Genomic DNA, 22,917 nt, shown 5'->3' with positions numbered 1-22,917 from the left:
CCCGACCCCACGGAGGATGAAACGCTCTTTTCTCTTTAAATATTAACACAGTGCAAAGGAACAAAAACATTAAAAAAAAAAAAAAAAGAAAAAGAGAAATACCATTGGTGAGGAGAAAAAGAGCCCAACCTGCTACTCAGAGGAACATAAACCCCAAAGTGTCTGTGTGTGTGGGGATTTCTGTGAAACCATTGACATTTTTGATTAATGAGCTTTCTGTGGGTGGTTTATGTAGAGGAGAAGGGTAAGAAACGCAGACATGACTTGTTCTCAAGCAACATGATGAGAATAAAGGTCTCCTGACTCAACACTTCTCCTGACTCAAGACTTCATCTTTTTGTTTTGTGCCTGTGCAGATCCTGCTGGATGCGAGGGAAAGCTGTACAATTTACGTACTTACCCATCAACAGCGTGGTCTGCTTAGGCTCCAAGGCAACAAAACCAATTTAAAGCCTACCTTTCAATGCTGAAATAGATGCACTTACAATTACACCTTAATTCCATATTTAATTTGGTCTAAGATAAGCACAGTGATGAACTGAAGCCCCAGTAAATGTCTAGCCACATACTGAAGTGCTATTGTAGGTGTCAGACCATAGGATGTGACCTGTTGGAGAGAGAAAAATCTGCAGAGGCTGGTTTTACCGATTACAAAATATAAAGTCATAAGGGGAAGCATTTCCTCAGGTGTTTTGTTGGTTTTTAGAAATTTTATGTGTTCGAGGAGGTTGAAACCTTTGGGTGCCTGAAAGGCAAGAGGTGAGAGCTGAGGTACCAACCCACCTCCACAGAGGTGTCAAAGATCAGAGAATCCCACAATAATCTGGGGGGGAAGGGACCATAAAGCTCATCTCATTCCATGCCCTTGCCATGGGCAGGGACACCTTCCACTGTCCCGGGTTACTCCAAACCCTGTCCAGCCTGGCCTTGGACACTTCCAGGGATGGGGCAGCCACAGCTTCTCCGGGCATCGAGTACCAGGGGAATGACTCATTATAAAGAACTAAAAAGAATTCAGTGTGTCAGATATTGGACATGAAGTTGTACAAAGGTGGGATGTTCAGCACTGCCCTCACCAACACCTCCTGGAAGAGCCCAGACACCATCTGAGAGCAGCCAAGGGTTGTTTTCGGATGTGTTTGTGAAGGGAGGAGAGGGATTCCCTGCTGGGCACGGCCCACACCAACCTGTGGAATGGAGCATCTCTCCCAGCACTGACTCCTGAGGACGTGCAGGTAATGGAAATGGCTTGGAGCCACCACATGGGATGATCCAGCTGTGAGGAGAGGCCAACAAAGTGTTTTGGAAACAAGCCTGCAAGAGAAAATACCGCTGACAAATATTTGCAGGCACTTCCACTCACATTTCTTCAGTTTTCGTGAAGCTGATTTTTTTTTTTTCCATGCAACGCAAGTTTAAATATTTGTTGTTTGCACTGCAAATGTTAAGGAAAAAAATACCACAAATGCAGTAAGATTTGTGCAGTAAGATTATGGAAAGTCAGACAGTAAAGTGAGGAATGGAAGGAAGAAACCAGCTTAAAAAAATTCATCACAGCTCTGTCAGAAAGGCTTTAGTGGGAGAAACTCCCCATCCAACTGCCCAACACTTGGGTGGACTCTGTCTCCAAGACAATCCAGTTATCCCTTCTCCACTTCTTTTCCCCATGCTCCTAAATCCAAACATTCCCAGCCCTTGTGTATAAAAAGAATGAATCTCTAAATGCTAAGGGCCCCAACAAAACTGCCTGAGATTTCCATCTTTTGATCAGGAATGCCTGGTGATGTTTCCAGTTGCAGGAAATAAGGTTTTGGGGGTTTTTTCTAAGTGTTTATTTCTGCATACCCACGTATGAGCTCCTCAACATTGTAACCTGGAGCTGGGTACCAGCTTTTTATTATTTGTTCTTTCTTAGGTAAAAACCAGGAAAGATTTTACTGCAGAACAGACCTGATTAAATTAGGCCTGACCATCATGGAAAGAATGAGCTTTAATCTTACTTCCTTCATCTCTTACTTAATTCCTTCCTTATTCACAGTGGATTTCTTGTATTCAGTTGAATAGGAATTGACTTCTTTGCTTTAGATTCAGAGGTGAGATGGGCCAGATTTTGGTTTCCCCCTACAGATCCCAGCACAGTTCCTGTTTTTCCAGGCCATTTTACCAACACACATTCTTTGTTCCAGTTATTATCCAGCCTGACCTCCTACAAACTGTCCCACTGTTGAAAACCATCCTCTTTACAGATATTAACGTGTTTTCCAGCATTCTGGAGCTCTACCTAAAGGCCAGGTCATGGATTTAGAGGCTCCCATGGCTGGGGTTGCGTTTTGGCCCCTGAAAAGAGCTGGTGGCCTCCCCAGCAGACTCCCAACACAACTCACCTCTGGGTGATTCATCATTTAAAAGGGAAAGGACTGAATCAGACTGTTGGGCTTTGTTCTGCTCCACTGTGCCCAGGTTTTATAGCAGGGCAATCCATGGATTTGAGGATGGTCATTCCAGATTTGAAAGGGTATAAAAGGGCAGGTCTTGTCCTTGTGTTTGCAAAGGTGCAAGGCCTACTGAAAACACTAAGTCTGAGATGGACTGTGGAAACTCAGGGATTGGGCCAGTTTTGTTTTAAACACAGCTTAGCCTTCTCCTAAAAGCAGATTTTAAAGGGTCACCCACCTCTCAACTAGCCTGCAGCCTAATTCTGATCTCTTGAAAGAAAAACAGTCTTAACTAACTTGATCTAAAAACCAGACCCATAATGTTACAGCTGTGCCCTCTGTCCCATTCCAGTGCCTGGCACCACACTGACTTTCAGAGCAATGCAACTGGATTTGTCTGAGGTTCATCAGCTGAAACCTCGACCTCGCTGTCTCAAGGGAGGCTCCTCACTCTCCCACAGCTTCACAATCCCACTATTTGTTTGTGTTTAATAAAATTACCTAATTAGACCGTTCTCCAAGGAAACAACCCGCAGCTTTAGGCAAATACAGAAAGATGTTGACTTCCTCACTCAGGCTTCCCTGAACAGCCCCTTTCCTCCAGCCAAACTCGAGGTAAACAACCTTTCCAATTAAACCCACCGGACCAGGTTGGCACAGCCCTGCACTGACGAACATCACTAATTAGAATCAAGACCCACTAAGATAAATCTCAGCTTTCCGTGAGACATCTGGGCCCCCAGATGTGCATTTCAGGTCTGGATGTAAACACACACAAGCACTGAAACCAATGGAGATCCATGGGAAAACTGAATTTTTAGGGTAAGGCCACTGGAATGTAAACAGCAGGGCTGGAATTTAGGAGATGACTCCAGAAGTCTGGCTCCTGCATAACTCAGTATTAGATATTTACTAACCACATGAGGACAAGCAGGTTTGCTTACAAGCATGGAAAATGAGGATTCATAGGAAAAAGCCTGGATCTCACTGCAAATTCTAGCATTAAACGTTCAGCGAGCAGAAGAGAAAAGCAAACAAAAAACAGACACAGTGTTGAACTCTTTTTGTTTTTATAGAATTTTTACAATATATTTCTCTTCATTTGCATATTTTACCCACATCTGTAGCTTTCTTTTTACATGTTGAACTGAATAGGAATAAATCTAAAGGTCTGATATATTTTAAACAACTGATAAAAATTGCAAAGTAGTAAACCTGTAAGAAAAGAAATTATAAAACTCTCGGTTTTAAGTGTTTAATGAAAGCAAGTCAAATGTATCATTAGGAACAATATGGTTTGTTTTAAACACATCATAGGTGATTCAGGCAGGACAACCTTTTTTAGTTTTTTTTTTAGGTTTTTTTTTTTTTATATTAGGCACATTTTTTTCAGCATACCTGTTTTCCAGACAGTTTTATACAATTCAATAGCATCATCCACATCCACTTGGAACTCCTGCATAATTTTCAAAATGTGATTGATCATGAATATTCATTATTGGTATTCTACTCCTCTTTCTTTAGAACTACCAGAAGAAAAAAAAAATAATCAGTGTTTCTTGTCTGTTAAAAAATCCATAATTAATGATTTGAGTTGTAAGGCAGCAACAGATTCAGTGTCAACTCAGGTCACAGTCCTTCAGTTCCATCTAGTGGGTAGAAATTATATTTAGTGGACACTGTTCCCAGACAGTCCCTCCGGGGCAGGACAACTGACTCACAGGCCAGTTACTGCTGGTAGAGTAAGTTGAGTGGTTTGCCTAGTAAGGAACTCTGGCCACTCCTGTGTCATCCTTGCAGCCTCATGTCTTCATCCAGAAAGCAAAAAGTCCAACAGAAATAAAGGTGACTATGATAGAGCCGTGACAGGTCCTGTGCAGGGTTTATTTACAGTCGGCATCCCTGATGTGAAAAAAGAAAAAGCCTCCTCTGACTGAGCAGGCAGAGCTGGGCAGCTGCCCCAGCACTCCAGCCCGCTGCAGATCCGTGATTCCTCAGCCATGGATTCCCAGGGAGCGGTGAATGCAAAGTCCTACTGCTCCACAAAAGCCATTTCCAGAGGCTCACCTGCCCCATGGATACAACTCCCTACACCACAGGCTTGGGAATGTCTGGGTTTGGTGGAGCAACTCCCCTTTCCCAGGATGTCTTCGTGCATGACAAGGTGTGGAGCAGTTGGTTCCCCAGGGATCCTGATCTGTGCGTTAAAGATACACCAAACTTGGGTAATTCCCTTCCCACCGGGACCTCTTTAAGGAAATCAACTACAGGGTGCTCCAGGAGGGGGTTCAGAGCAGGATCTCTCTGCTTCCTTTCAGTGTCTGATACATAGATTTTTCCTGAATCCTGGCATTCTCATTTGCTAAGAGGGCCACTCCATTCCTGAAGGCTCCAGCGTGGTGGTTTTCAGTTTTAAGTCTTTCAGGCAGAAAAATCACATTCTGCTTCAAGCTCATGCCCTGAAGAAGCACTTGCTGTGCACTCACCTGGCTGAGCAGAAGTCAAAACAAAACTCTACAGCACTGGAGGCCATCCAAAAAAAAAAACCAAAACAACCCAAAAAACAAACCAGGGGATGTATTACTGCACATTTCCCTCTTAGAGGGAGACTGGAGCACCCTTAAATTTCTATCCCCAGCTGATAAGCCCATCAATTCAGAGGACATCCCCCAGAGCTGGGCTCCTGTGCGTGTTGCACTCTGGTATCTGGGCACCCCTCACCTCCTGGACAAGCAGGGTCAATGAACACATCCCCCACTGCCTTTACACAACTTGCACTCAGTTACTACTAGAGCTTTTGGCTGCCTTTTTTTCCCCATAGTCTAATGCTGGAGTAAAAATGGGAAGATGAAAATAATTAGCATTAAAAGATCTCTGAATTTATATTTGACAAGACCAGCTCTACATAGTGTGCAGTGGTACACAAAATACACCTCCAAATCCTTCTGTGTCCTTTTTAACACTTTGGAAAGGGAATAACCAATGTAGTTGTGTAGGAAAAAAGCCAATTTATTTCAGCATAGAAGGTCTGCAATTCATTCCACATTCACTAAGAGGAATGTGGTTATTGCTCTGTAAGATAAGCCTGGATTGATCATTAACCCCACCCTGAGTGCTGGGAGTCTGGTTCCCAACATTGCCAAGGACCTCCTAAGCCACTGGTACTGAAATAATGGAAAGAAAAAAGTCTGGTGAATAATTTCTTGTCAAGAAGTGATGGTGTAAGTTCCTCAGCTCTTCATACCACCTTGTGACTGGGGGTCAGCCTTTGCTCTCTGCACTACAATAATGGGCTATTTGGGATAACACACTGGAGACAAATCAAGGTAAGAAAAGGTGATCCAGGTGAATGAATCAAAGAACAGCAGAACCATTAAGCCCTTGCACGAGGATGCTCTAAAACTTAAATCCTTTAACAGCTTCGCAAATCACCCAGAATTCCTTTTACAACCCGTAGTTTAGTAAGAATTAAAGTTCTTTTCCTTGGGTAGGAGCCTCCAAAGCAAAAGCAAACAGGACAGGATTCAAGCATGGCCCATTTCTGCACAGCCCACCAGGCTCTGCTGGCCTGTTTCCCTTCCAAGCTGTACAGGAGATGCTGAGGGATCACTCCGAGTTCACCAGTGCTTTCCGAAGCTGTCACATTCCATCCATCAAGTTTCCCTGGGGAGCAGAAGACACCAAGGCAGGGGCCTTCCATTCTCATCCTTGAGCTCCCTTCATTCCTTTAGCTCCTGGGAATAAGCCCCACTATTGTTCTGTGTATCTAACATGCTACAATATGTGCATACATAACTGTAGGCGACGCGTGAGTTACTTCAGGATGTGCTTTTTCATCCAAGTGCATGTTACTGGTACAAATTCTACATCAAGGTGGAAGGAAGGAAGGCTGCAGAGTGCTCATACACTGAAGCTGAAGGAACTTGTCCTGAACGGAGTTAAAAGATGTTTGTTCCAATGTCCTATGGACAAACTACTCTATCCCATGCACTCCGGCCTGAGCCAGTATTAAACATTCCAGAAACTTGTTGATTTGTTTGGATAGTTAATGGCAAGGCTGATAGCAGCAATGTTTTTCAGGGCCTAGAAGAGAGAAGGAAAAACAAAGTCACTTCGAAGGTTCTCCTCGATCCAAAACGGCAAAGAAATGCCTGTAGGAAATTAAACAGAAATAGAATCCCAGAGTGGTTTGGGTTGGAAGGGACCTTAAAGATCATCCAGTTCCACCCCCTGCCATGGGCAGGGACATCTTCCACTAGCCCAGGTTGCTCCAAGCCCTGTCCAACCCGGCCTTGGACACTTCCAGGGATGGGGCAGCCACAGCTTCTCTGGGCAACCTGTGCCAGGGCCTCCCCACCCACACAGGGGAGAATTCCTTCCCAATATCCCAGAACAGCATTTGTGAGTAGTTCATTCCCAATTTTCAGAGGCCTGTCAAGGTACTGTAAAGCCCAAGTACCTTAATATCTATTTTATAAACTCCACTGGGCAATCAGAAATCATTCACTGTCTGTCAGACAGATACCACACCCCACACACCCTGGGGTTGGACGGTCCTACCTGTGCTGTGCAGCGATGAAGATGATCTTCAGTATTTAAGGCAAGCAAATACTCCTGTAGAGATCCAAGCTCCTGCAGCCAGAAAACCATCAGTGAACACCAACGTTTCTACCAGATATCATCCTACTAATTAATATTAAAATGCTGCTCATTAGAACCAAAGGTATCAGAACGACACACGAGGCTCTGGACTAGAGCACAGTTGGTGACCACAGAAATCAGCTCATCACAGACTGTTCATATGTAATGTTCAAAATCAACTCAAGGAAAACCACATGCAAATGCCTTTAAATTAATTATTAAGCCAGCATTCCTCTCAGTGGCTTTAGGAAGCCACTGCACAAGGAAGAGTCATGGCTTTTACTTAAGGTCCCATGATGGGTGAGACAACAGAATGACACTCCATCAGAATTTGCTGCCAGACTCCACAAGAGAAGGCTGTTTAATCTTTCTGAAGCTCTGATGGACTTCACCAAGACAAAGGAATACTACACTTAGTGTAACACTAAACTACATGTCATTCCCAGCAGTGAGGAAAGGAGGGATACAAATGCAGGAACTGCTTACAGTAACTCTGTTTTCTGTCACAAAGAAGAGTTCTGCCAGTGCACGGTGGAGAGGAAGGAGAATCCCAGGCTTGGCCATGTCGTGACACAAGTTGTTTTCCATATGGGTGAAAAGCTGCCAAAGTGGCTTCAACAAGGTGAGGTCACAGTCCCTGAAAAAAATAATTTAAATGAAATTGTGATGAAATAGTGAGTCAACCGTGCCTGTTTCTGGGAATGGGGAGGTGGAGGGGGAAAGCAAAACCAAATCAATATTAAGAGAACAAAACCACATGTTTGTGACAGGTGGATAAGAAACATAGAAGTATTTGAAATCTAAATTCAGTCAGGTGTTTCAGCACAAAGAATTTCACTCTCAAGCAGTGAGGTGGAGAAACCTCATATACATGATTATGTCTAAATGACTTTTCTAAAGCTGAGTGTATTCCTGGAATGAGGACTATAAAACAAAATAACCATATACATCACTTTGCTAAATGCTCTTGCACCTAGAAATACCCATGCCATACATACTTAAGCTTTAGGACACATCTCCCTTCTAAAACTCAATTACAGGCTTAATGGCACAACTCAAAACAATAACTCAAAAGTTATTCACTTCACAGAGAATCAGATCATCACCATCACTTCACTTCTGCACTATGACTGATACAAAGAGAATAAACTTCTAGAAAATTAATTGAAATTTATCTCTGTCCTCTGTCAGGGTGGTTTGTTTTTTTTTTTTTTTTTTTCCTTTATGACAATATTTGAATCCACTTTTTCCAAGTGCCCAGCCCAGAGCAGTCACTCACCCCTGGGTGCTGCACTGCACTATCTTCAGGAGCAGGTGGATGGCCTTCAAACGCTGGTGACCCGTCTGACGACACGCCACCCCCACCTGCCATTCCCAGATTTTGGCCAGTGGGAGGTGAGGAATTACCCTTTCCTCAGACAGCATCTGCTTTAGGATTTCAAACCCTGGAAAGAAAAGTCAATTCAAGCAGCTGTTACATCTGTAGAGAATCATTCAGTTCATACAGTCAGTTTTCTCCATATACTGTATAATAGTACATATGCAGTGTATGTGTAATATAAGTACATATACAGTGTATGTGTAACATAAGTATTCCTCTGGCAAGGAAGAAATATTGAATTAAAATACCAAACAAAAAATCTGAGACAATTCTATGTTACATCCCGACATTACAACTCTTTTTCTGAGGCACAACTCAGATAAAAAGTACGAAGAATCATATCCAAAATTAAAGTTTTTCCCAAATAGGGCAAACAAAACACAGGCCCTCACTATTGTGGGATATGCAGTAGAGTTGTGCTGGTGGCAAATTATTCCCCAGCCCCTATTTAATTAAAAATATTTAAACTCCAAAATAAACCAACAAAACCTTTCATGCTATATCTAGAAATCAGATCCAGAACCAATCTATTTTAATGGCTAACTACTCTTAAAAACACAGTTACAATAATTTCTGTTTTCAATTACGGCCTCTTGGAGCGTTTACTAAATCCTGTGTGTAATTACAGTCACATAATGAGATTCTGAATGCGAATTACATTGTTAGAATTGTAATCTCTGAGTCTCTGTGAAGATTTTGCACTTCTAAAATAAAGTCACAGCCAGTAAGAGACATAAGTTGAGCTTCAACTTGACCAAAACTAAGCACGTTATTTCCAAGGCACTGAAAGTAAATTCCACGCCAAGAAAAAGCCATAACCACAAGTCTCTCAAAGCTCAGCAAAATGACTAAAAAAGGCCCTTTTCAATGCATTCTGAGCAGCACTTACCTGTCTGAAACCTTCCCAGATGACCTACTGTCACTGTAAACTTGTATCCCCACTCAGTGTTACTCATGTCAGAAGTAAATCGGTAGTAGAGTGTGTCTCCTGCGTGCAAGGGAAGGAAGAAAACACACATTACTTCCCTCTGATTTCATTTTGCTACCTCAAAAACAATTAAAATGAAAAGTCTGTGGTGAACTTATCCTAGATACTGTCATTTAAGAGAGGTGATCTCTTATTTTTTGATAATTATGGAATGCACAGTAGACTGAAAACACAGAAGGGTTTCCCCTGTCTCAAGATACTTACAAGAAAAGACAATATTTTTACTACATAGAGGAAGTTACAGTCTATACTGTACACCTGTAACTTCACTTTTCCAATTGTGTTATGCATCAGTTATGTTTTATGAAAAAAGAACCTCTAAATAAGCAGCCAAGTTCTTTACAACAACCTTTGAATTCACTGGAAAAAACGTTTAAAAAATTTGAAAGTAAAGTTGCTGCTTTTATGTATCAGAAAATGAAGCTGCACATCTTTTACCTAGGGAAGAAAATTGTTAAACTCAATCACTTAAACGTGGAAGAACTATCAGTGTTTGACCATTTTATAACCAGACAGTGGAACATTCAAGAGGTTCTTGTCATTGTAGCATCTACAGCTTCACAGACATAAATCCTGGTAGTTTGCTGTAAGGTTGCACAAAACACATCCTTACCTACTGTGCTCTGTAATATTAAAGCTGTTAAAACTTAAGATTTCCTTCTGTTCCACAAAAAATCCTATCACCCCGGGACAAACAGGCTGGTTTTTACTGGGAAGCAGAATTTTCAAAGTTTCATGAAGCAGAAAAATTTTGAAAACACCTTGCAGGATTAAAAAAACCACCAAACTTAAAAACAGTTTCCCCTTTTATCGTGAAATGGAACCGATGTTCTCTCCTACTCCTGGGAGAAAGCCCTGCCACCAAATGAAAAGCCTTCAAATGCCTGGCTGCAGCTAAAACCTGCTGAGTGAAATCAAGAGCCTTGATCCAGACACAGCCTGGGCTGGAAAGGAACTTGCACAAGGTGAAACTCAAGTTTCACAGCCAAGGCCGCTCCAAAACAATGGGCCTCAAAAGTTCAGCTCCTTGGCAAACCTCTGCAACTATTTGGGAGGAAAAGGAGGCCAGAAAGCAGGTTCATAAAAATCCAAAGTATTTCTACAGAGCACACATTTGCTTTTAACTGTCACCCTGTAACTGAACAGCACCTTGTAACCCAAAGTTTGCTAAGGAAGCTCTCAAATCTATTTACAGGTGCTGACAGTACTTGAAGTCAAGTTTCCTGCAACACCCCAGTGGCTCAGGGGGTTAAAACAATTAAAAATAAGAAGCAGGGGACTGTGCAGTCTTTGAGCTCCCAGGCATTTGCTACTTACTGTGTTATCAAAAATGTGCTCAGAGAATACAGACTGAAGCTGCCTGTCAAAGGAATGGTTTTTTTTTCAGCTGTGCTCTGTGGCACCAGCTGGAGCCAAGGCACTGGCACTGCCTCTCTCTGCTCAGAGCAGCAGCAGAGCACGGAGACAGAGATAAGTCTATCTTTCTTTCTTTCTTTTTTTTTTTTTTAAATAAAAAAAATGTGCTTCCTGTGGAAAGTAAGACAAGGCATAAACAATGTAAGTGAATATCGTGCAGAACAAGGACTGTGTTGGAACAGAATCAAGATCAGAAGTTGTTTCCAGTAGCTAAGAGCACCGAGGGGTGGAAAAAAAAGGTCACAGCACAACAAGAGATAAGCCCACTTTGAAGAAACAATTGCAAGAGCAGCACGTCAGAGCAAACAGAGAGGGACAAGAAATGGACTGAGTTTTAAATCCAGATCTCAGGAACATCCACATTTAGCTGTCATCTCTCAGCAGTTTCTCTGGAGCCCCAGCATATCCTGGAGTCGTGGCATATTCACCTGGAAGCTCGAAATCATTCCATTTCTCTGGAGACCCACTGAAGCTGTGCCGATCCTGCTGGAAGTCACTGCTGCTGGACATGAGCAGCTCGTCACAGCCCTCCTCTGTGTTACACTGAGGGTCAAATTTGATTGAGAGGTAGATGGCACCGGGAATGTGAACTTTATCCTGGGAAATGAACACATGAGCTTTGTGTTACTGTATTACCCAGAAGCCACTGAGCTTTCACCATACAAACGAGGGAGACATCAAAAATGTTACAGCATCTCCATGGGTAAAAAGCTATTTGATAAGTTTTACCCAGAGCTAATTTAACAGATGTAAAGCACGGCCTATTGTTCACATTAGCTGTTAAACATGTACAATTAATTGCTGGCAATGCTTTGCTCTTTCAAAAGCAGTAATTGCTGCTGATATTGATCTCACTGCCAGAACCTAAGGGTTTATATGCATTTTAAAAATAAAAATCACAAGAGTCAGAGCAGCAGGGAAATTAAAAATCCCAAGACTGCCCAAAGGCAATAATTACTTATCAAACTGTATCAGAAAAATGCTTTCAAACAGTATCAAGACAATAAAATCAGAAACTGTTGGTGTCAGGGGAAGGTAGCCTAAAATGAGAAATACAAGAAAAAAAGACACCACTCCTACTTTCATCTAACACCAAAAGATCAACTGAAGAAGATCTGTGGATGGAGGGGTCGGAATATTTGCTCATTGCTTGAAACCACTTACAAATACAATCTGCTTCAAATACATGCACAGTAAAGCTCTGCACTTTTCACATGACTGAATTAGGGCTACACTAAAGTGCATTTTGAACACATTTCTTTACAGGGCAAGGCCTCAGTCATCTGAAATCAGCCTTTTCCAAGCAAGACTGGACAGATTTCACGGGTGTTTCAAGCACAGAAGTCCCACAGACACACACGTGGAACTTTGTGAGGCTGCTGCTCCAACCACCGTGGGGATTTCAGCTGCTCCTCAAGTCAGGCCCTGTGACACTCGCTGAACCCACCTCAAAGTTGGTGTTGTTGTTGTAGGGGTGTTGGGATTCCCGCATCTGCACGGCCATTCCGGGCTCCTCCATGAACTGACAGGCTGTCAGGGCCATGGTCCCCAACATGCTCTCCTTGCACCCGTGCAGCACCTTCTGCAGAATCTGGGCAGAATAAAAACCACAGCATTAAACACAGTTTGCTGTCAAAACAGCATTCACACACTCACATGCTGATGGCTGACACAAGTCATTCCCAGTCACGTGGGATTTTGGAAGAGGGAACTGAGGCACAAGCAAGAAACAAGACAAATTCACAAATGATGCCTCCAAGTGTCATCTCCATCAGCATAAAAGATTTTACTCTGTCCTCTGTTCCACATCTTTCATTCTTTATCTGGCAAAAACATGAAAGATATTGGCTACATCTCTTCCCACAATTGCTAGAATCATGGCTAATCCATAAAGTAATTAACAGGAAACTAAAGCTGTAATCAAATAAGATAAACAACTTTGTCAACATACTAAACAGGCACCTCTACCCTCTACACTTACAGGTTTTGATTTGAACAGAATATGTCATGTGCTTTAGCTTCCAAATGTACAACTCCATGTATAAGAAGGAATTATTAGTATTAATTAAGTGGCTGCAGTGTTTGAAAGCACTAGATGCAAGAGCTCTGTCTCTGAAAATACAAAAAAATTGCCTTTAAGTCTATCAGGACACACTAAATATAATTCAGAACCATCTGAGTCTCCCTTTTGCTTAGTTTTTAGGAGTGCACAAAAGCTTTGTATCAGGAGTCCTGTTACTCAACACCCTTTCAGGTCATTATAGCAACTTATTATATCTCTTCACCTGCAATCTCCTAACTCCTCCTATAAAATGTAATTCTAGCTCAGACCAACAGATTCACCTCCAAAACAGCCAAAAATTGATTTCCTGGGGAAAAGGAGATAAAAATCACAGGCAGTTCCCTGAATGCATTCTTTGCCTCCATACACTGGCAGAACAGCCTAATACAAAGGCTATGCTTTTGTATTTAATGTGCCTTAGCAGATTTTATTCTATCAGTTCATCCTGCCCTTTTCTGAACCCATAAAAACACCCTGGGGCAACAATTTCCATGACATCCTGTGTCAAGAACCAGTTCTTTTGGTTTGTTTTGGACCTGCCACTTATTACCTTAATCTGACACTCCTTTGTTTTCTTACTGGGAGGGCCAGTGAATAATACTTGCTGTTAACTTTTGCATGCTATTTACTGCTTTAAATCTACAGAGAAAGAATAGACTTTTCCATTACTCCTTCTCCCTCAGTGCCTCCACAGGGGAAATATCCAGGATGAAGAAAACCAGTTGGTTCCTCATACTGAAGTTATTCCATGGCTATAATAATCCCTGCCACTCTTCTCCAGGTCTCTCCCAGTTGTACTGCATCTTATTTTAATTTTTTAATGAGATGAGGGAGTCAGGTCACACACTTAATCCAGATGAGAGCACAATATTGGTTCAGTGGCTTATCAATGCCTTCTGGTTTATTTTTAATTCCTTCTTTGAAGCCTCCCAGTGCTCCACTTGCTTTGACTGCTCTGAAGCCTTGACCTGCCACTTTCATTACAACATTCCATTGTAATTCAAAGATCCCTTCCACCACAGTAACAGGTATTACAATATACACGTTGAGACCTAACAAAAAGCAGCTTTCAAAAAGCACTGCCTATTTTACCAATTTCCACAGATTACCATCTAGATTGCCTATTTTCAAAATAAATTGCCTATTTTACCAATTTCTCTTTTATAACTGGAAGAGTTGTCTCCAAGGAGCTCCTTTTTCCATTTTCTGTTAACAGAACCAGTACATCAAGACACCGACAGATTCCAACTGCTGTTTCAGAACTAATTTAAATTTTGGAGTTTCAATTGAGTTAAAAAAAGGAACTGCAAGTATTTCTGTTAGTCAGAGTCTCATGGCTTGTAGGCACAGGTTTTGCTCACGTTGTCTGAGTGAAATCTCCACTTACTTTTTCCCACAACTGCTTCTCCTCCAGCTGCATAAGCATGTCCAGGATGTATGTCATGTGGGCTGGGCCACTCAGGTCTAGGATTTCCTCATTGATTGCCACATCATCAGGCCACTCAGCCAACAAGGATGCCAGCACATGCCTGGCATAAAGAACTGCAATTGCCTCATTGACACGATACAGGTAGTCCCTCACAGCCTTTTTGCTTCTGGAGTCCAGCTCCTTGTGCAGGAGGATTGAACTCTTGGTGCGGCGCTGCTTGGCATAACTGAGCTGGAGGTCACTCTCCGTGTTGGTGATCAGCTTCTGGGCAACTGGGTTGGTTTCTTCTGTTGCTTTATCACAGAGTACAGGCTTGGACTGTAAAAAAAAAATAAAAAATGAAAAAGGCAAGTCTGAAAACAGGCTGTCAGTAATTTGCTTCTTTATGTTTGGATGTCTCACCAGGCCATCGAACTGCAAGCTGGGTTTACAAATGAATTTGTTAAAGAGCACAAAAGTGGGATCTCTCGTGTGGCTAAAAAGACAGATTTCCTCAAAAACACTGTTTTTGTCAACAGTCAACAGCTCTCACTATCACAGAATCACAGAACATGCTGAGTTGGAAGGGACCCCCAAGGACCATCGAGTTCAACTCTTAGCCCTGCCAAAGGTTACATGACTGTAAACAGCAGTGGAAGCAGCAGCTAGAATTCTAACCAGAAAAGTGTTAATTTAAGCTGACCTACAGAGGTAAAGCAACCAAGCTGTGCCACAGAATGAGGCAAGCTGAGAGGGACCTTTGGAGATCATTTGGTCCAAATCTGACTTAAAGTTGAGACAACTTCAAAATCAGGGCTTTGTCCGGTTAAGTTTGGAGAATTTCCGGGGGTGGATATTTCACAGCCTCTGTATAAGCTGTTAAAAGGCCTATATTTTTTTTTTTCCTTATAATTATGTGAAACTACTTCAGGAAGCTGCTTCCACTTTGCTGTGCAACTGATAAACAGCTGCACTGGTGACACCAGCCAGGAACAAGCACCCAAAATAAAGCAAAGAGCTGTGGGACCCTGCTTTGAATGCAAAACCTAAAGCTTGCAAGTGTAGTGTCTACTTTAAAGATAAATTCACTGCCTCTTTGTTCTGCTGAACTCACTGTAAGATAACAAGGATCTGGTGAAACAGTAGCATGGCACAAGCTTACAGCAATTAGATACAATCTCTCTTGTGTAAGGGGAGGAAATTACAGCCTGCAATCACAATTTGTTCTCCTGAGCTGAGAATCAAGTTCTTTTACTTCCTTAAGGAAGGAATTACAAGGAAGAAATATTTGCTTCTCGTTGCACCTGCTCATTAATTTTGACATAAAACATTAATAACAGATTATTTCAGACGTTAAAAAAATTATCTCAGGTTTGAAGTTACCAAACAGAACAGAAATTACTCAGTGCCTAAATTAACTATCTCACAATTGCTCCTGTTTGTGGAGATGAACCTACCAAACATGGTAAGATGATCATATCTGTATCCACTGCCTTGGAACTCTGCTCCTCCAGCCTCAGGCGCTTGCTGGGCTGCCACTTCTGGGCCAGGGTTCGGATCCTCTCATCCGTGGTTATCACATCTCCATCGAACCTTGGGAGGGGCAAAACAACAGCAAAAAAATACACCAGTGTGTTTTGAAAGCAATGCAAAGTAAATTCGTGCAATTAAAGGTAAATTAAACCTCCCCACCTTCTGTTTTGGAAAGATTAAACTCGACCTGTTTTTACCATGTGACCTGGCTCCCCTGTGCTAACAAGCCAAAGGGTTTGAGTGTTATAAAATTGCTCATTTCTGTGAGAACACAGTGTCTCCATGAGTACTGGAAGCCACATGGAAGCTCTTGATTCCTCCTCAGTTTGCAGAATTTAGGGCCACAGTAGATCTTCATATGGGAGTTACCACACAGAGAAGAACACGTGACGTGTTTCAGAAGATGGTGATTTGCTTCCACAAATGCACCTCACTAGGAGTTTATTGCCTTACTTTTTCAGACATGAAAACCAAATTGTATCCTTGGAACAATTTCTGTTTGGCCCCAAGAAGATTTTAGGTTTTCACCCACATCTAGCAACTGTCTTTCTGCTGGACCCAGACTGTCACATACCTCTTTTGAACCTCCAGGAAAAAAGAATCTGTTCTTTTCATCTGCAGCTCATACATGGCTCGAAGAATATGGAGAGGTGCATTAAGTGCATCATGTGTCATCTGAGAAAGGAGCAAGAAAAGAAAAAAAAAAGGTATTATATGGGAAAAAGCACTCTGAGGTTCTCTGAGGATGTCATAGTATTCTTTTACCACTTATAGGTAGAGAATTAATGAACTTAATATTTGGGTTAATAAAAACGAAAATTAATTTAGCAAAACACTTTCTAATTATTTTGTAGCATTCATTACTGTAATTCTATTTTATTTTCTTTTGAGAATGATACACTGAAATCAGGCCTATATTCTGTAAATTTACCAGAAAACCAGCCATATAAACTACCAAATGTTTTACGCAACCAGAAAATTCACAGTAACTTCAAAGGAGGTAAACTAAGTTTAAATACCAAGAAGCATATTTTGGTGGCTTCATCCAAACCCTCCAGAGGGTCAAGTTTGTTCTGCTCTACATCAACAGGACCAACAACAGGTTGCTCCACATCTTGGTCTTGTTCCCTTTCTTCCCGTTCAGCATCCTCCTGTTCAGCCAGGGAACTGATATCTTGCTTTGAGGAATACAGCATTATTGACAAAATCTGTACAGAAAAAAGGTAGCATATGGTGTGACAGCTGTAGATATTATTAGTGTATCTGCAATCAGCATTTAAGAACATTATCAGACCTGGACAGTGTTTAACACATGCTATTCTAAAAAGAAGCAGCACCTAAAAAAAGAAAAACTCCCAAAACACAAAACCAGACCATTTCCCACTTCACAAATGAGTTACACCTTCCAGGCTGCTACAAAGACAACTTCAGTGAGTAGCTGAAAGTGTGAAAAAAATTGAGAAAATTATTATTTAACCATTTCAATACATCAAAGGTTTGAGGATTCTCACAGAGCAAAATGACTGTCACCAAAACGCCAGTGGTGCCCCTCCACACTCTTCTCCTTTGAAAACACCCCTCTGGCTTCAGCAGAGCTACAGTCCCACATATCAATTAACACAACTCTTGCCCAAGACAAAACACAGCCAACAGCTGAACCACACTTCTCTCTCAGGAATTAACAATCCTTCTGCCAGAACATCCCCACACATGACCATGTCCCCATCTGCACTGCAGCAGCACCTCGTGCTCGTCAGGGAGCAAGGCAAGGCATGCTTTGCTTTGAGATTATTACTTTTTAAACTGAAGAGTGGAAGAATTATTTTTTAAATGGAAGAATTTTCAAGAACAGCCTAAATAAAATCCACAAAAGGAACCGAGTAGACGATTAATGCCTCATCTTGCACGTTTCTTTCAAATATAATGACATTAATTAAAATCAGCCCCTGCTTTAAAGAAGTTGGACTATTATCTACACAGTTATGATGGACAGAGGGAGGCAGATTGAGGGATACAGTTAAGTGAACATATTTTAGGACTAATTAGAAATACTCTTGAGACTTCCCTCCCAGAAGGGAAGTGCAGTGCCATAAGTTTTGAGCTGCTGTGTGTAGCCTGACTTCCTAAAGTGTCACTTTTCTTACCTCCAAGTCTCGCAGAAGCCAGGTCTTACTGAAGCCAGTTCCTTTGCTACATTTCTTCACTAGAAGCTTGAGCAAACCAGACTGAAGAAAGGCAGCTTGGACTTCCTTGAAGCCATGAATCTACACACACAGACACACAGAAATAAATAAGAAAAAAGGGAACAGTGGACCACAATGCTTGTGAGGCCTTGTCACACAGCCTCAGATAGATTTCCTGCCCAGATGAACTACATTGGGAACCCTTTTATTTCCCTAAAACACAAATTTCCACTTCAAATCCCTTAAGGGGATCATCCAGAACATGCATACAGTAATAACTGAATGTCTGTTTTGTTCTGACAGTCAAAAAAACCACAGGTTCCCTCTTCAAATACTTCAGGAGTGAGAAAAGGGGAATGTGAACCTCACTCCATAAAGTGTTCTCTCTATGAATTTCTTCTTCAGCTTTCATGAATGGTTGGCCCCCAGAGAGGAGAAGCAATCCAACTCCCAGCTCAGACTCACAAATGCTATTTAAAGCTCAGCACCATTTTCACCCCCCTCCAGACTGGGAATGAGAGGAGCCAGATGTGAGAGAAATGCCCTTGCAGGAGTTCCCCAACGTGCTCTGTCAATCCCCAAGTTCCTGTAGTGCAGGGTAGAACATGAATTGTTATTTATCTATAATAGTCTAATGCCAGATACCTTCAGAGTTTTGTAAAGCCCCTTTAGAGCCAGTGACAAGACCCAAGTTGTTTCCACTGCCTCAGCATAGCTGCTGTCCAGGCTGGTTTGCAGGAGGTGGGTGGATATGAGGACAAAGTGCTGGAGGTACTGTCTCAGCTGGGTCTGGGAATCACTGCCCTCTTGTTCACATTTCTGAATCAACTGATAGTCTTTCACTACAACAGAGAACAAACACAATGTTCCAGGTTCATTTTCAAATGTTGTGGAGTCATCTCCTACCAGTAGATATGAGTAGGCTGAGACATGATCACAATCCCTACATGAATTGTGTTCTAATAAAGGTCTTGTACTGAAATTACCTCAGTCAAGAAAATATTTCATTTTTTCAATGCAAATTAAAAATCTCAAGGTAGCTCCTGGCAACAGCTGATTGTCTGCACATATTTGCACATTAGCAGTACAGCATTAAAGCAGCACAGGTTGCATTTTACAATTAAAATGGGGAAAGTTTTGACCTGCAATTGATATGATGAAATAAATCTTGCCAGTCTTACTGTTTAAAATGTCAACAGTTAAAAAAAAGAAAAGAAAAGCTTTTATGTTCAAATCTTCCTTCAATATCAAAAAGCAGTTTAGTCTGTTGATTTTTCCAAATGTCTTTTACACAATTTCAACAGTCAAATCTTAGGACAACCTTTGCTTTATTAACTTCACAATATCAGGTCACGTATCCCAAAGCAAAAAGTTTTTGCTCCTAGGGATCCAACCAATTTGTTACATGTTAAACATTTAACTTGGTCTCAGATTTTAGGGGTATCCAAACTGTTTTTAAATTAGCAATTGCTTTAAAACACTAAGCACAGGTTTGAAAAGGATAAGACAAAAGCAGTAAGCAAATCTCAAAACAGGAAGAGTTGCTGAGATTTCTCAATTTAATAGAATGGTCTCAACAGTTTTCTAAATCTTTTTCTGAATAAAAATAAATGCCAGAGTTTCAAAAAGAAAACATGTCTTCCCAACCATTACTGCAGAAGCTTCACATTTTGTTTGTGACCTGCAAGCAGAATTAGCTGAGGCAGAAAATCAGACACCTTACTAATAATGGAATTCAAACTCTGCAGACCCGCACAAAGTGGTCTAGATAAAAACATGCTTTTGGGCTTCCATAAGAAACTGTAAGGCAAGACTGTGTGATCCTCTGATAAAACAAAAATGTCACAGAACCTGTTTTTCTCTTGCGGGTTTTGATGTCTACAACCACGGCTCTGTTTTTCTCCGTGAAATGCTTCAGGATGATCACGTTGTGAGGCTCGTTGGCATTGTCCATGTACACAGAACGAGTGCCCATACACAGCACCTGAAATGGCAGCAGAGTTTCAGTCATCATTTGGAACGCTCATTTGCAAACACACAGCCATGCATTATATTGGTTACATTTGCTTACACTTGGCATTGTATTTTTTAGCTGAACCCTCTGCTTGCTGCCAGATATTTGCTTCATCTTTAGAAAATAGCTGTTCACTTCTATACAATAAATGCCTGCAACAACCAACTTAATGCTCCATAGGCAATATATCAGAGTTAGGAACATCAAGAGTGAGACTGGATTGTTTTGCTTGTATAAAAGTTATCAAACATATCAAGCTTTTCTTGAAGTAGTTCTAAGTAGCATTCAAAGAAATGCCAGGGAAAACCAGCCTCATTATTCTTGATTAGATCAACATTTTGTACAGATTTGATTAGATCAAACTGTGCACAAGTGGAAAGATGTGAACTCTGGCACAGAGTGTTTTGAGAGTTTATAATGGATGTCCCCAGTCGATGAAATCCATCGTATTTAGAAATAAACACCTAAAAGCTTTAACCAATTTCATCTGCTTTAGTACCAATAGGCCACTTACCTCAGGAAACCCAACCAGCACCAGTAAAGTGAAGATATTGGTGTGTTTTAGCTGGAAGGGCAGCTGCTTGATGCAGTGGTCAGTGAAGGCAGCGATCACACTGTGCCACTGCACGGAGGAGTTCAGGGATCGAAGGATATCTGCCATGGAACTCGCCCAGTCCAGGCCCACACGACTGCAAAGCAAGAGCAGGCTGCATTAGGGGGGCTGACTACACTTACCTGGAAATGTTTTTCCCCAACACAGTGTATCACTCTTAATCTGTCAGAGCTGAAGCTTTCATATTGTTACAAAACAGTTTTTCCAAATATTTGAAGCTTTCACGCCAGCTGACACGTTAATTCTGTTTGGTTTTTCATCACTAGAGCGTAAACACTCCTCTGTTTTCTGAAAGGGTTTACAGTCCCAAATCAAAGTGTGCCTGAACATTGTCACTGTTAATTCTGAATTTTAGTTTAGAGCTCAGAAGTTTTTGCTGGCATGACAGCGAGTGGTTTATTTCCCATGTATGTGACCACCTGCTCGCTCTGGGATCACACAAACAATCCAGAGGGACTGACCTCCTTGCTCTAAAGTTAGTTTTGGAGAAAATCCTTTCCCTTAGCTGATGCTCTGGATATTCTGCCTTTAAATTTCATATGCTTTTCTATTTGTTTGTGAACCTTCCCTGTGAAACAGCAGCTACACTGAAAAATAAGTCACATTTAACAGGCACAATGTTAATCTCAGAATGCTTGAGAGCTTTCTCAGGAGCTTCAAAATCTGTCCCTCCCTGCTGTTTCCACTGCAATCTTACTATACAAAAACCTGTCTCTTGAATACTCTCACATAAAAGGGCCAGATCCAGAATTCAGCACTGGTGATAGTTACAACAGGACACACTCTCCTCCTTTCCCAAGTTACACAAGAGATATATAACAATGCAAGAGAATTAATGTCATATAAAAAAATATGGGGCTGTATTTTGGTTTTCCTCAAAGTCTCCAAACCTTCCTTCTTCCTCCAGGATATGCTATGTAGGCAAGCACAGGAAATAAAGCCACTTTTCAGCAGCCAGTCTTCTTCTGGAAGGAAATTAAGATTCCCACTGCAGCAAGGGCTGCAGATGCTAAACCCTTTCCACAATCAGGGTACAGGTTTAATTGACTTTCAATTAAAAAGCCTCTATGCACGAGACACCCATGAAAGAAAATTACAAGTCATCAGAGATTAATTAATTGGTTTAAAGTAAAAAAGCACCTGTCTAAACACACAGCTCCCAGACTGAACAGGAGATGAGTTGTCTTCCATCCTTCTGGCATTGTAGACCCATCTCCTGGTACAAACAAATTGTGTTTGGCTGAAAGGATTTTAGTCACTGCAGCATCCACTTCTGCAGGCATAAGCCTCAGGATTAACTGGCCCAGAAGTCCCAAGGTTAAATGATAAGTTTCATTTAGGTGGCCAGCATTTGAGATTACAACATGAAACATCAGTGGAAGTATTTGTTCCAGGTTCATCAAAGACATTGTGGAGCCCTACGGAAAGAGAAAATCCTCAGTAAGGCAGGGAAAGAAAACAAGATTTTGAGTCAAAGTCAGCACATACAAAAGCTTCTGCTCTAGTGGTCTTTCAAACAGGAAAAGAGGAATGAAGAAATTATGTTCCTACTTTGGTTGTTGGCCTGTTAAACTGACCTAAACTGAAGATTTAAACCCTGCAGGTGTTGAACAGTTAAGACCAACTGTTCACAGATACAATTCCCTTCCCTCTCTCCCCCCCAGCCCTTATGACCTCAGTAATGTGCAATGTCTTAAGACATTCTAATTCAAATTTTATAACACATAAGCAACAAGAGCCCATTTCCCACACTTAATTCACTATGAATTTTATTCATGTTACTGGTTACACCTAGAAAACGACCCAGATTGAAGTGAAAAGAACTAACTGATTTGAAAGGTGGTAACATAGCAGCCAGCAGTCCCAGAATCCTCTTCTGAGAGCATTCAGCAAAAACTTGTTCCTGGCTAGGTATTAAAACCTTCTCTGCTTGCTTCTGGGCAGAATCCTCTGAGAGGGAGTCACCTGTTGTTTAAATAAAAACAAAAGAAGAAAATACCCCAAGTGACATTAAAAATAAAAGAAATATGTGATAGCTTAATTTTTATAATTAAAATCTAAAAATAAATAGAACTTTTTAAAAAGATAAAAATTTGAGAAAAAAATCTTTATAATAAAAGAGAGTAGGTAAACAGATTTATATCATCTACTAAAAACATATAAAGACCAGTGCTACAGACAGATCCATTGAACAATCATAATTCTTATAATACTAATCTTTAACAGGATAAGGCACCGAATTT

General features: G+C 41.3%; 1 protein-coding gene across 4 annotated transcripts in view; it reads right to left on the bottom strand.

Annotated features, from left to right (window-relative positions):
* Positions 1–3,676: 3,676 nt before the first annotated feature.
* Positions 3,677–22,917, bottom strand: part of ZZEF1 (zinc finger ZZ-type and EF-hand domain containing 1) — a 57,180-nt gene continuing 37,939 nt past the window's right edge. For 2 of the 4 annotated variants that reach the window (XM_032707374.1, XM_032707376.1), the window contains exons 39-55: positions 22,503–22,642; positions 21,815–22,092; positions 20,576–20,750; positions 19,899–20,031; positions 18,693–18,889; positions 18,009–18,128; positions 16,884–17,072; positions 16,439–16,539; positions 15,789–15,924; positions 14,311–14,670; positions 12,309–12,452; positions 11,290–11,458; positions 9,347–9,445; positions 8,356–8,521; positions 7,563–7,713; positions 6,996–7,067; positions 3,677–6,518 (exon numbers count right to left, since the gene is read on the bottom strand). In XM_032707374.1, coding sequence (XP_032563265.1) covers positions 6,444–6,518; positions 6,996–7,067; positions 7,563–7,713; positions 8,356–8,521; positions 9,347–9,445; positions 11,290–11,458; positions 12,309–12,452; positions 14,311–14,670; positions 15,789–15,924; positions 16,439–16,539; positions 16,884–17,072; positions 18,009–18,128; positions 18,693–18,889; positions 19,899–20,031; positions 20,576–20,750; positions 21,815–22,092; positions 22,503–22,642 — 2,705 coding nt within the window. In that variant the 3' untranslated portion in view covers positions 3,677–6,443. Of the gene's footprint in view, positions 6,519–6,994; positions 7,068–7,562; positions 7,714–8,355; positions 8,522–9,346; positions 9,446–11,289; positions 11,459–12,308; positions 12,453–14,306; positions 14,671–15,788; positions 15,925–16,438; positions 16,540–16,883; positions 17,073–18,008; positions 18,129–18,692; positions 18,890–19,898; positions 20,032–20,575; positions 20,751–21,814; positions 22,093–22,502; positions 22,643–22,917 lie in introns of those variants that run through there. The other 2 variants (XM_032707375.1, XR_004360454.1) reach the window with 2 other exon arrangements.

The sequence above is a fragment of the Chiroxiphia lanceolata genome, chromosome 20, assembly GCF_009829145.1.
Source record: "Chiroxiphia lanceolata isolate bChiLan1 chromosome 20, bChiLan1.pri, whole genome shotgun sequence".
NCBI lineage: Eukaryota > Metazoa > Chordata > Aves > Passeriformes > Pipridae > Chiroxiphia > Chiroxiphia lanceolata.
Note: the sequence above shows the minus strand (reverse complement) of the source record. Positions and strands in the feature narration are given on the sequence as shown.